The sequence below is a fragment of the Notamacropus eugenii genome, chromosome 3 (genome assembly GCF_028372415.1).
Source record: "Notamacropus eugenii isolate mMacEug1 chromosome 3, mMacEug1.pri_v2, whole genome shotgun sequence".
In the NCBI taxonomy this organism is placed as follows: domain Eukaryota; kingdom Metazoa; phylum Chordata; class Mammalia; order Diprotodontia; family Macropodidae; genus Notamacropus; species Notamacropus eugenii.
The window spans coordinates 199816540-199829723 of NC_092874.1; the positions used below are offsets into that span (position 1 = coordinate 199816540).

The following is a 13184-nucleotide window of genomic DNA, read 5'->3' on the forward strand; positions in this document are numbered from 1 at the left end:
TAGTTGGATAGTAGTTTTTCTTGGCATATAAGAAATATTCTCTCTCTTTTGTCCTCTGCCTCCTCAGTAGTTTTACTATTTTATTGTCAACAGTAATAGCTTTACAAGTTAGTCGTTGACCTTAAGATGCTTTGTATTCTTTTGTGTTGTAACTATAACTTTGAATTCTGAAATCTAGGGAAGGCACTGCCTGTCTCTGCAGGTCTTTTGTTGTTTATCTCAATTCCTGCTTGTGTCCTTTTAGGGTGGTGAGATGGGGGAGATGAAGGATGGGATCTCAGAAGGAACGCAACTTCAGTCATCTTCAGCACATCGGAATCCCAACTATCGTCCACGATACCGAAGGTAACAATGATCATCCATCTGGCCTTAGGATGGAGGGGCAAGAGGGTATTGTAGGATTATTTTGTGTGACTTAATTACATTAGACGGCAAATATTGCTCCATCTTTCTGAAAGAAAATTGAAGGCATGTGTAATAAGTACCTCAGTTCTTGATGTCTCATTTTATCTTTCTGTGTGATGTACAGTTGTGTACTCGGAATGCAGATAGATGGTACTAGAGTACCTAGATTGCTGAGTTTTTGAGTGACTTTTTCTTGTACCATGGGAGAAAAGTAGTATGTCACTCTACCATTTCCAAAATAATTTTAAAAAACTACCTTGGGAGATTGATTAGCCACATTTCAGTGGCTTCTCCACAGGTAATTATTCAAACCCACATAATACCTGCATACCTTTTGTTCTTGTCATCTGTGGCTCTTTATGGAGGATTTTCTCTATTGTGTGTTGAAGGTCTTCTCTAGCATTGCTTGCGTTTTGTGGATATCGGTGAAGAAGGGGGATCCTCCTGCTGCTGAGTAGCCACCTCCCTTTTCTAGGCACTCATATCTTGGATGATGTGTAGTAGCTGTGGTGCTTGATATTTCCACAGCATTTTTGGAAATGCTGGCATGTTTTCATGATTCATGCACATGATTTTATTTGTGCCTTACAACAGCCAGATTGAAGTGAGGCATAAAAAGGTCCTATTATTGCATCGGTTTTATAAATGAGAAAATTTGGTCTTAGAGAGGTCAGACCCTGATATTAGGCTGCCAAGTCATTGTTCCTAATGTAGTCTACAACCATATATTGTAGTAGATTCACTTTTTATTGATATCTTTTGGTTTTCTTGTCACCCATGTTTCCCCTTGTAGTTTCCCTCCTCTCCCAAAAAGCCATCCTTTATAACAAGTAACTTAAGAAAAGAGAGGAAGAAGAGAAGTGATATAATCTTTCTTTTTGGTCACCTGCAATTTTGCTTCCTCTGAGATCATGTATCCATGAGCATCATGGAGGGAATAATTGAGATTGGAAAGATGAGCCTTATGGGTAGCCTGTTGTTAGTATAGCTTTTATTTGGAGGTTTCAGTCTACTTTGTACACACCACCTCAGGCATGTAGTAAGCAGAGTTCTGCAAAGGGGGTGGGGACCCGTTTCCCACAGATTCTGTAGCGTGGCTGTATGACTCTCCAAGGTAGAGCTGTAAATGACAAATGCTGTTTGCTTGATTCTCTTGCGGAAATTACAACTTTCCCAGCAAGTGAAAAAACAAACCAACAAAGCTTTACCATATTTTAAAGTTTTCTTTGAGTTTCTGCCAGTTTTTTAGTGTTGAGATTTTTAAACCCCACTTCTCCCCCCACCTCATTCTGTAGCCCTCTTGGCCTTATATTAATGCAATCCTCTGCAGGGGCCCTTCCCGACCACGCCCTGTCCCAGCCATGGGAGAGGTGGAAGACAAGGAGAACCAGCATGGGGCCAACAGCCCACAGCAGCCGGCGGCTCGGCGTGGCTACCGGCGCCCGTACAACTACCGGCGCAGACCTCGTCCTCCAAATGCTTCACCACAAGACAGCAAAGAGGTAATGAGGACTTTAAAGAAGTAAGATGGTTTTTAGTTCAGGTAGACCTTGACGCTGGAGACAGAAACGCCTGCTTTTAAATCTGTGATACAGTGGGGAAAAAAAAGCAGTCTTTTTCATTAGAATCCTGCTTCTGCTCCTTGCTATCTACAAAGTGATGGTGAGTTATCTGGCCTTGGGCACATCACCCTGACCTGAGCCTCAATTTCTTTTGGAAACTGAGTGAGTTGAGACTCCTAGAAGAGACCAGAAGTCTTTTTCTCCTCTCACCTTTAAAATAACTACCCTGTGAAGAGACTCCTTTACACATTCAAACGACAAATTAGATGGTGATCTTTTCCCAAGGTGTTAACTTGTTAAATGGAAAGGTTAAAAGAGTTTTGTAAAAGTGGGTGCCTCATCCACCTAAGGAAAGTATCTGCTCTATCTCCACACAAACCCCATAGCTGCCTTTTCCTGCTGAAGGGCAGGTCCTTTGTTTGTGTCGCTTGGGCTGAAAGATTTGTGATTTTAAGTTCAATTGAAATGGATTCCTGCTGTAATGAAGATTGTGAAAGGCTTTTATGTTCTCCATTCCCATTTGAACCTTACAACATTCCTTTGAAATTCATGACTTCCAGTACCTTGTACATGGTAATTAATAATTTCAGTAGGATCAAAAAGATGGAAAGATGCATTAGAGGTTGTGTAGTCTAGTGCCTTCACTTTAAAAAATGAATATCTTGCCTTTTTTTAAATCCCTACTACTTCTGAAGAGCTAAAAATAAGCATCACACAAAGGTAGTGGAAAGTTGCTTTGGTAGGGTGGGGTGTAAGCAGCCTCTAGCAACTTGGAACTCTTAGAACAGGAATAAAGGATGTGGTGAGTGAGGAATGAGAAGCAGACAGCTAGAGTTCTCCACTGGTATGCTTAAGATGTCAGAAGAAAGGAAAGAATATCTGTGGCACATTGAGTGGAGTCCCTATAGCTCAGGAAAGGCAGATGTGGATGGGAGGTAGTCTGTATCATCAAAACTCCAGAATCAACGAGATCCCAGATTTATCTTAGTGTTTGAGTGATAGAGTAAAAAGAGACCTGGGAATTTGGATATGTGGATTTTCATTAGAATTTTTCCATAATTTGCCCAAGTTTGCTGGGCCCCTCAGGAACTGGTCACTCATCTGTAAAACAGAAGTGTTGCAGAAAATAATTGTTAGCATTTTATATGATGCTTTAAAGGTTGAGAAACACCATGTGCATGTGATCACACAGCAAATAAGTATCTGAGGCAGGATCTGAACTTGGGTTTTCTGATGTCAGAAGCTTAACATTCTAGTTTTGCTCCTCTTTATTTTTCGTTCTTATAAGAGATGACTGTGTTGATATGATTTAATTGTTTCAGCTGTATTTTCCCACATTGATCATTGGAGAAGGATCTCTCATTTTAGCATACCAACAAACCAGTTTGTTGATGGTCCAAAACCCTACCACACACACAGCCTCTTGATTTATAAAATGACTTGGCTTATCTTTTTAGAACTACAGTTGTAAGTAGGAATTTTTGCATCCTAAACTATACTGGAGTCAAGCATAAGAAAGGTGCCCACATTTGGAGTGGTGGAACCATCATGAAAAAAGGGTGTGGAGACAAACCCAAATATGGCTGATTGGGAGGTAGCCCCAACATCACGCCCAAGCAAATTAGGACCCTTTGTAGCTTCCTGTTTGGATGAATTCCAGATAACTAGGTGCTGAAGTCTGTTCATGCTTGGCATCCAAGAAATCTTGGTATTTGGGAGGATGACATGGCCTGGAATGGCATGTATTAACTCTTATTTGGGGGTGGTGGTGATGGAGGTGCCTGAAAGAAGTTTTGAAACAAATCCTTCAAAAACAACCATAATATCATATTAAGGGTCATGTAGTCCATCAAAGGGTACTGAAATTGGAGTAAGAGGGCCTGAGTTTTAATTTTGTCTCCCACTACCCTAGTGACTACAGAGCTATCCAGGCTTCTGCTGAGGACTGCCCTCCCTGCCACCCCCTTCTTATTTGAAGGAATAAATTTTCCACTGTGGAGCAAATTTCTTGGCCCATGGATAATTGCTAAAGGTTGATATTGCCCTTTGTAGTTGATAAATCCATTTAAAGCACATGTATTTGCGTTTCGGATATCTCACTTTTAAAATAGCATTTCCTTTGTTAAGGCAACAATCTGACCTGATTTCCCCTATCTTTTCTCTCAAGGTGGCTGAAGCACCAACTGAAAACCCTGCTCCAACCACTCAGCAGAGCAGTGCTGAGTGAGGTCTGGCTCTCTGTAGGCACCTTTACCATTGCAGGTAAAAAACAAAACCAAGAAATGTCTTGTCCTGGTTTCCCCTGACTATTCTCAAATGTGTAATCCTTCTTCACACATTGAATCTAATTGAAGTTCATGACCTGAACTCTTGATTTGGGAATAGTACAGATGTAATGAGGGAAGAATATTTGACTGCTTGAATTGCTTAGTGTTAGTTATGGGGGAATTACATAATTTTATGACTGTTGCTCTAAGTTGAATTTTCCCATTCTCAGAATAATACCATTTATTACAACCGAAGTTCTTCTTTACTCTTCTGACCCCTAGTGGCCAATGATAGGATTTAGTGAATCTAATACTTAAGCAGAAGGAAGAGAAATCCTATGATTTTTTTTCTTAAGTACTCCCCAGTGCAACCATTCAGCTAGCATTTAAAGTACTTTCTCTGTACCCACCCTTGCAGAACTGTGTTGTAACTTTGCCCAGTTTGGACACAGCCTGCTGTTTGCCTTAAGCTTTGAAGAAAGTGATAAAATTTCCTTTTGTAGGTGATAAAATTGCCCTTTTGGGTTGTAGGTGATAAAATTGCCCTTTTGGGTGGAGGAAGCAGGACAACCAGTTTGTTGATTGTATTTCTGGTCTCTACCATTACTTTAACCATAAAATGGGGAGCTATAGTGAAATTCAAGTTGCTTGATTTTTATTTTTACCTTTTTAAATTCATAATAAATTGTTTGGAATGTGATGCCTTATGTTTTGGATTATGCCATAGATTTTTCCCCCTCATGTTTTCAAATTAGCTGAAAATTTGTCAGAGGAACTTTTCCAACTCTGGGTAGTAAACAGTTTCTATAATGACTCTTAGGAAAAACCCATTTCCAGGGGAGATGGCTACTGATCTTTGTAATATGCTTTGAGCAGCATTTTTTTTAAAGTAGGAATAATTTTAAAATAAATTTAAGAATAGTTTAAATAGCTTTTTATGCTTAAAATGATATATGCATTTTATATTTTTCATAGTATTGACTCTTGTGCTTCTAAGTTCAGATATTTCAAGTTTGACTGTTTATTTTATAGGTGTACTAAAACAACAACAAAAAAACGAAACCTTAAACACTTTACCAACACCAAAGAAACATCCAAGCAATAAAATGGAAGAAAAGACTAACCAAGATTTTTGAGAAGATTAAAACTTTTTTATTCTTAAATTAAAGACATGGAAAAAAAAAAAAGCATCCTTACCAGCAAGCTGAGATCCCAGAAACGTCTGCACAAAAGATAATAGAGAAGGAACAGCCTCCTCAATTTCAGCAGCAACTGTGGTTTTTTCTGGCTTTACCATTTTGCTATTTTGAATTGAAAGAGAAAATTTTGGCACCAACTCTAAAGGGAAGGATCCCAACCAAAGAAGTTATAGTAAATGCTTTGTTTTTATTTTTATTTTTATGCTGGTGCTAAACCTTTACAGGTGTGGTTTAATTTTTTTTCTTTTGCCAGTCCTGTATTCTCAGGATGTGGGGAGGAGAATTTCCTGCTTTATACTATGTGACAACTATTGGAAAATGTGCAGCATGAGTGACCTTCCTCAGAAATAAAGTGATTTCACTCTCTGAGGGAAAAAGAAATCTAGCTTCAGTGTAGTTCTTTTGTGTTGGATCTCTCTTCCTGAAATCTGTATACTTCTGAGGTGCAGCATCATACCCATGTTACTCATATGGGCTAAAAATAGACTGATAAAGAGAAACTAGTGAGGTACCCTAGGAAAAGTCTGAGGGAACAGTGTCATTCAACCTCCATTTAACCAACCTGGAATCCTATTTTGATCATGGTCTGTGAATCTTGGTTAGTGAATCCGAAATCAGTGAGATGAAATGAGTAATTCTAGTCTTCAGAAAATGTCAGACCATCCAAGCTTCATTAATAGAAGAAATCATTAAATCCAAGAAAGATTCTTGTAAAGAGCTGGTTTCTCTGTGGTGTTTCTAGTTTAGGATTTTAACCCTGAAGTTAAGGGGAATGAATAGCTTTGCTGAACTTCAAGATCTGGGGGAAATACAGGGCATTTTGTGAAGTAATCTTAAAAAAGGAACCACCCTGGTAATCTTGCATATGTCACAAATTCCTTGGGTCTGTTTCTTCTGCAAAATAAGACTCATTTCTCTGATCTAAAATCTCTGTGAAAAGGGAACTATAAAATTAAGCCTTCCTGGAAGCTGGAAGTATTTGGATGATCTCTCCTTGTCCTTCTTCCTTCTTTACCCGTTCCCTCCCTAGTTAAAATTTGTAGAGTTAAGGGAACAGAAGTATATTAGTTACATACATGAATGCTCCGGAAAATCCAAAAATTGTATGTGTTTAGAAGATAATTGTATCTCTTCATCCATGGTGTCTTCAGTCTTCACTTCCAGGTCTAACAGGACTTTTTGTTCTGCCCCAATATATATTCCTGTATCCCAGTTACTACTTAGGAGAACCAATTCAAACCTATAAAAGTTTATTTGTACTACTCCTAAGCTACGTAGGAGCCACAGACCTAAGGCTATGAAATTTTACCTGTGGTAAGTATCCGAATTTAGTCATACAATGCTTTGTGTCCTTTCTGTGTATGGACTTACTGATTTACAATCTTGATGTCTCCTTGATAATTCATATGTGAATGTTAACAGTTTATGGGGATATAGGAACTTTGTATTTAATGATTTAAGTGAAAAATTGGATTCATCTTATATAGCACAGTTATGAGGATTGCTTATAGCTGTTAGCACTCAGACTGATTACTTGTCTTAATACCAGTACCCTTTACAATACATTTGGGCCAAGTTCTATTTCTTTTTCCTTTAAGTGGCACTTTAGTTCATATGTGAACTGTAGCCTCTGATCATCTCTGTTTTTGGCTTTATTTGCCAGGAATATAGTAAAATAGGCTTTGTACAAATCTGTCCTAAACTTTTGGGAACAGAGTAGACCTAACATGTTAAAAGATGGTAGCATTTTAAAGCTGGAAGTTATTTGAGATTTGAGGAGGATGGAATTTGGGGTACTATCATCCTGTAAGGTGGTGGTATGAGTGGACATCAGCAAAACAGGCAGCCTCAACTCAGAATAGGAAGTTTGCAGCAAGATGAGATAGAAAACTGTTTTGGGCAAGGAAGAACTTTTTGAAATACCATGAAGTTAATATGACAGATTCACTCCTAACCACATCAGCTGTGAATCACTAATAACCACCATAAGAAATTCCATTTTGAGCCTTGGTGATGGTAGTGGTTTCTGTTCTGTTTGGTTCATGACAATGCCCCAGTGTGACCCTTCCCTAAATGTTAGTGGAGAGGCCAAGCTTTGGACTCATTTCATCCACCAATGCAAAACTGACTTGGGATGAAGGGGTGAGAACAAAGGCATGGTATTAAAAACATAACTGCTCTTACCTCTCTTTTCTATACTTGAGTCCCTTGGCTTCTCAGTTCCTTTCTAGGCTATCAACCCCTAAACTGACCACATTCCTTTCCCTATCAACCTCTTAGTGAACAAGTAAAGCTCTATACCGCTCTCTTGCGTTCCCTCACTCACTTTATGTTGGCCATTATATCCTGCCAAGCCTCAGTCTGATCTGCTTGTCTGTGCTCAGTTGTGGATTGAGTTTACCAATTTTGGGAAGGGTGAGATGGGTTAGATTAGTGGCATTCTGAGTGAGATATTACTGGAAATGTAGATGGGGTAGAAAGTATGATGTGTACATCATGAAAAGGAGCCATGACTATTTTACCTGGCCTATAGATCTGACTCAACTAGATTATGCAAGAAGATGTAGATTTAAGATGCTGTGTCATTTGGCGTTAGGTTCACCTCAATCCCTTGAATACACAGTTTTAAATTTATTCCTATTCAGTTTTATCTTCTTCAGGTTTGGTCCATTCTCAGATCACTTTTTATCCTGATTCTGTTATTAGAGTCAGGTTCTTGTCACCTGTTTATTTGATAAATTTGCCTTGTTATGTATATCTTCATCCAGGAATAAGGCCAATGATTAAACTCTAGCTTTAAAGTTTGCCGCTTCTAGGCTGGTTTCAACAAATCTAGTTAATTCAGCCTTTCTCTCCATTCCTCATTTCAGCACAAAGATGTGGTGAGAGACTTTGTTACCTCATAGTAATCCAGATGTGCCATGTCTACAATATTCAAGAGTCCTAATAGGATAGGTGTCCTATGGACAGAGGCAGCATGATGGACTGGCCTTGGAATCAGGGATTGCTTGGGTTCAAGTGCTGATTCTGACACATGCTGATTCTACATGATTCTCTGTGATCACAATTAAATGACTTAATCTGAGGGACCCTAAACAACTCTGAGTTATAGTTGTTGATCAATTTCCATACTGATCAAAATAACCTGGACTTGACCCTTTCCACCCTTGTTCTCCCAGCAGTCCCCTCCCTCCCCCCCCCAAAAAACAACCCTAAGAGCTTTCTTTTTTCACAGCAGGTGATGGAGAAACAGAAGCATGAGGTCTTTGTTGTGCCCACAAACCCCCGCTATGCTGTGAAAGTCTTCCAGTTTAAATGTGAAAGTTAGGGATTCTGTGTGGAATTTGTCAAGCTTTGTGGTGATAAGAAATAAACTCAGTTACTTGCACCCCAGAGTTGAGAAATTGGAAGAAGACAAGGAAATGTTTCCCAAATTTCATAAGTCAAAGAAAAATAGAGTTTGAAGGAAAATAAGGTAGCCATCTAGTGCAATCCCTTTGTTTTACAGATAAGACCTGGATCATTTAAGTGACTTTACCAGTATGACACAGTGAGAGACAGAGGCATAGCTTGAACACAGATTCGCTTGATTCCAAATCCAGAGTGTTTTCCATACTGCTTCCATGTATCATACACATCACCCTTCACATGACCACTTAGTGGGTGAAATGTTCCTTGGCCTTCTGAAACTTTTGCAGTATTTGAATATGTGATGCCTTGGTTAGCTCTAAATAAAGACCCTGAAGAAGGACAGTGATATGTAGATCTTCTCCATTCTTATCTTAGATTATCCTGGTGCAATGACAAGTCTTTTTTTTAAATAATATTTTATTTTTTCCCAGTTGCATGTAAAAAGTTAACATTCAGTTTTAAAAATTAAATTCCAAATTCCCCCCCTCCCCAAGGCAGGAAGCAGTTTGATATAGGTTATACATGTGATCATGCAAAACATTTCCATATTAATCTTGTGACAATAATGACACAGAGAAAAACACACACACACAAAATAAAGTGAACAATGGTTTGCTTCAATCTGTGTTCAGACTTCATCAGTTCTTCCTCTGGAGTTGGATGGCATTTTTCGTCATCAGTCCTTTGGGATTGTCTTGAATCATTGTATTGCTGAGAAATGTATAATGATCTGGTTCTGTTCACTGCATTTTGTATCAGTTCATGTAAGTTTTTCTGGGCAAGTTAGCATGCATCTTGGTGGAAGTATTATTCTTTGATAACTGCGTGTCATGCTTCATCTGAACCTGATATTACAAAAAGCAAAATAATGCGTTTGTGTTACTAACAAACCAACAGTAACATTGCAAAACTTGGAGTGGACTGAGTTCATGCTCAGCAAGGATCAGGCAGCTCATCTGCTTGGTATGAGGTGGAGTGGGAGAGGATCCAAGATGGTAGATGGAGTAAAAGAAGTGATTTGCTTGAGCTTTCCCCCCAACACTTCCAAATGTCGTAAAAATGACTAAACAAATTCTAGAGTAACAGAACCCACAGAATGACGAGTGAAACAAATTTACAGTCCAAGACAACCTGGAAGGTCAAGAGGAAAGATCTGTCGTACCAATCAGAAAAAAGCGCAGTCTAGTGAGGGCTGCTCAGGCACTAATGGGGTTGGGGCAGGCCTCGGGGACTGAATCACTGGCAGCTAGTGGTATTTTCCAGACTTCATAGTTGTCTTCTTTTACAATATTGTAATCAACCCGGATACTGCCCTTTTTATACTTTGTTCACTTTCCATCATTTCATACACATTTCCTCACTCCCTTTTTACTTCTCTTGCCTTTTCTGGAGCCATATTCCATTTATGAGTAGTATCCTCTAAGGCTGCTTCTACTGATATCCTTAGCTGCTGGTGCCTTTCCTTCTCCCTGCCCCCTCTCCCCGCATTATCTTGGATTTGTTCTCTCATTATATTATAAGATTTTCGAAGACAGGAACTTTTTCACTTTTGTCTTTAAATCTCCCAGCATACAGCAAAACGTGTTAGGTGCTTAATAAAATACTTGTTCATTGAGAGAGAATTAGATTCCACCAGGTCTCAGTGATACCTGTGAGATCAAGTTTTGCCATCGTGCTTTAGGATTTGTGGTCTACCTTTCTTGTCATTCATACTTTGTGTATTTATACATGCATCTGAGGCTATGGAATTTCTTGAATTTTGTTAACCTGTAAGTTTCTGGGTGTCTCCCTTGTGATTGTTCTTTCTGCAGTGAAGCTGTTTTCATTTCTGCTAGTTTGGTGGGGATATACATGGGCTTTTTCTCCTCACTTAAAGTTCCTTTTGAAGTTTATTTCTAAGACTTAAGAGTGGATAGAGTGTTGGGCCTGGAGTCAGACTAATCTGCTTGAGTTCAGATCTGGACTCAGATAACTTACTAGCTTTGTGAGCTGGGCATGTCACTTAACCTTGTTTGCTTCAGTTCCTGAGTTAGGGAAGGAAATGGCACAGCCCTCCAGTCTTTGTCAAATTCACAACTGGAGTCCCAAAGAGTCACAGATGTGACTGAAACTCCTGAATAGCAATAGCAAAGGTGTCCTTGAGTTCTAAGTCAATGTTCCATTCTGTAATCCTGATATGTCTCAGCAGCATAGCAGATCTCTGAACCCCATTACTAGGTAATCACCACCCACTGCTATTAATCTTTTTTTTTTTTTAAACCATTCCTCATGAGGAACTTCTGCCAATGCAGATTGACACCTTATTTGTTGATAGAAATTTCGGAGAGTCCTTGTACTTGGACAGGAGAAATAATTGCTTCTTTATTTTTACTAACCTCTATCTGACATTTAGTATTTTCTTCATTTAAACATTATCGTGAGAAGGGGTCCATCTGTAGGCTTCACCAGACTCCCAAAAGCATCCATGAGGCCAAAAAAGTTAAGAACCCTTTAGAGTTAGAGAGTTGCCTTGGGGGTATTTACAGGTTAAGTGAGCTCTATGTGTGAAAAGTGGGACTTGAATTGGGGTCTTCCAAATAAAAAGTTAGCCCTCTGTCCCCTAAAACATGCTGTTTCTATACTTACTTGTTCTCTGACCCTTATCTCTTACCTGATGCAGGTGAGTTCATATGATCACTAGTTAGAGCACAAACAGTTGCTTCCTCCTTGCAACTTAATCATCTCTTTGAGAAAAGCTTTATGTGTATTACTTGGCTCCAAGTATTCAGTGGCCCTTTTTCCCTTTCTCTTTTTTTTTTTTTTTTTTTACTCTCAGACCTTATGACACAGGACAGGACTACCCTGTAACCTGTCTTCAGACCCTTTTGGTTTGTTTTTATATTGAAACTTTAATTCCAAGAATCTTAAAGAACAAACAATACTTTTACAAATATATTTGAAGAAAGAAAAGAGTAATAAGAAAAAAATGATTAAGGAAATAATTTTTAAAAACCATTTCATTTTCCCTTACAACTTGGGAAAATAGAGGTTTTTCTGAAGAACCTTTACTTTCTTTTCTAGGATAAAGATGAGCTTGAACTTTAAATACTGATAACACTCACTTGATCACAGCAGAATTACAAGTCATTTCACCTTTCATTTAGTCATTGCAAAATTCCTGCTTTCTGTATTTAGCATCTTCTTTGGAAAACTGCTGTGGAAAACTGTTTTAGAGGCACAGTCTTATTAGTGCCCCTACAGTCATGACCAACTTCCTGTTGCTTTCTTAAGATCCTTGTATGTCTTTTACCATCTTACTGTTATTTCTTGAGTCCTCTTTCTTAACTTTAAGTTTTTCTTCTTGAAGTTGTGAACTGATTCACCTGTTCTGGAGAGCAACTTAAATCTATGACCAAAGGGCTATCAAGATGTACGTTTCCTTTGATCCAGCAATACCTCTTATAAATCTCTATCCCAAAGAAATTTTTTTAAAAGGCAAAAGAACTTATTTATACAAAAAATATTGATAGCAGCTCTTTTTGTGGTGGCTAAGAATTGGAAATCAAAGGGATGCCCATCAATTGGAGAATGGCTGAGCAAGTTGTGGTATATGATTATAATGGAATATTATTTTGCTATAAGAAATGACAAGCAGGATGGTTTCAGAAACATCTGGAAAGACTTGCATTGAACCAATATAGAGTGCGTGAACAGAACCAGGAGAACTTTGTACACAGTAACTACAATATTGCATAATGACTTAATTATTGTAAATGACTTAATTATTCTCAGCAATATAATGACCCAAGACAATCCCAAAAGATTCATGAAAAAATGCTGTCTGCCACCAGAGAAAAAACTTGAGTTGTGTGAATACAGACTGAAGCATACAGTTTTTCACTTTCATTCTAGTTTTCTTGCACAAAATGACTAATATGGACATGTTTTACATGATTACACATGTATAATCTATATCAGATTGCTTGCCATCTCGGAGTGGGGAGGGGAGGGAAGGAGGAATAGAATTTGAAACCCAAAACTTAAAAAAAGGCAATGAATGTTAACATTTGTTTTTACATGTAATTGGGGGGAAAGAAAATATTATTTTAAAAAGGAAAGTTTTTCTCCTTCAGTTTAGTATTTTGCTTTCTCTTTTTTCAGACTTTCCACTTCCGTGTCCTGCCTCTTCTCACTCCATGTCTAATCACTTGCCGGTTTTTCCCTCTTCTGCTTTCACAGCATCTCTCTCATTTGACTTCTCTTCCATCACAAGACCTCTATACTACATGCCCAATTGGAGGCCCTTATCACTCTTGACTATAATAATAACTTTCCAAGCAGGCTCTCTGTACCAATTTATT

At 38.5% G+C, this 13184-nt stretch overlaps 1 protein-coding gene across 3 annotated transcripts in view; it reads left to right on the forward strand.

Annotated features, from left to right (window-relative positions):
• The window catches only part of YBX3 (Y-box binding protein 3), a 31905-nt gene extending 26091 nt beyond the window's left edge, over positions 1–5814 (forward strand). For all 3 annotated transcript variants that reach the window (XM_072653947.1, XM_072653945.1, XM_072653944.1), the window contains 4 exons: positions 245–345; positions 1736–1907; positions 4135–4229; positions 5267–5814. In XM_072653947.1, the coding sequence (XP_072510048.1) occupies positions 245–345; positions 1736–1907; positions 4135–4194 (333 nt within the window). In that variant the 3' untranslated portion in view covers positions 4195–4229; positions 5267–5814. The remainder of the gene's footprint in view (positions 1–244; positions 346–1735; positions 1908–4134; positions 4230–5266) is intronic.
• Positions 5815–13184: the final 7370 nt, after the last annotated feature.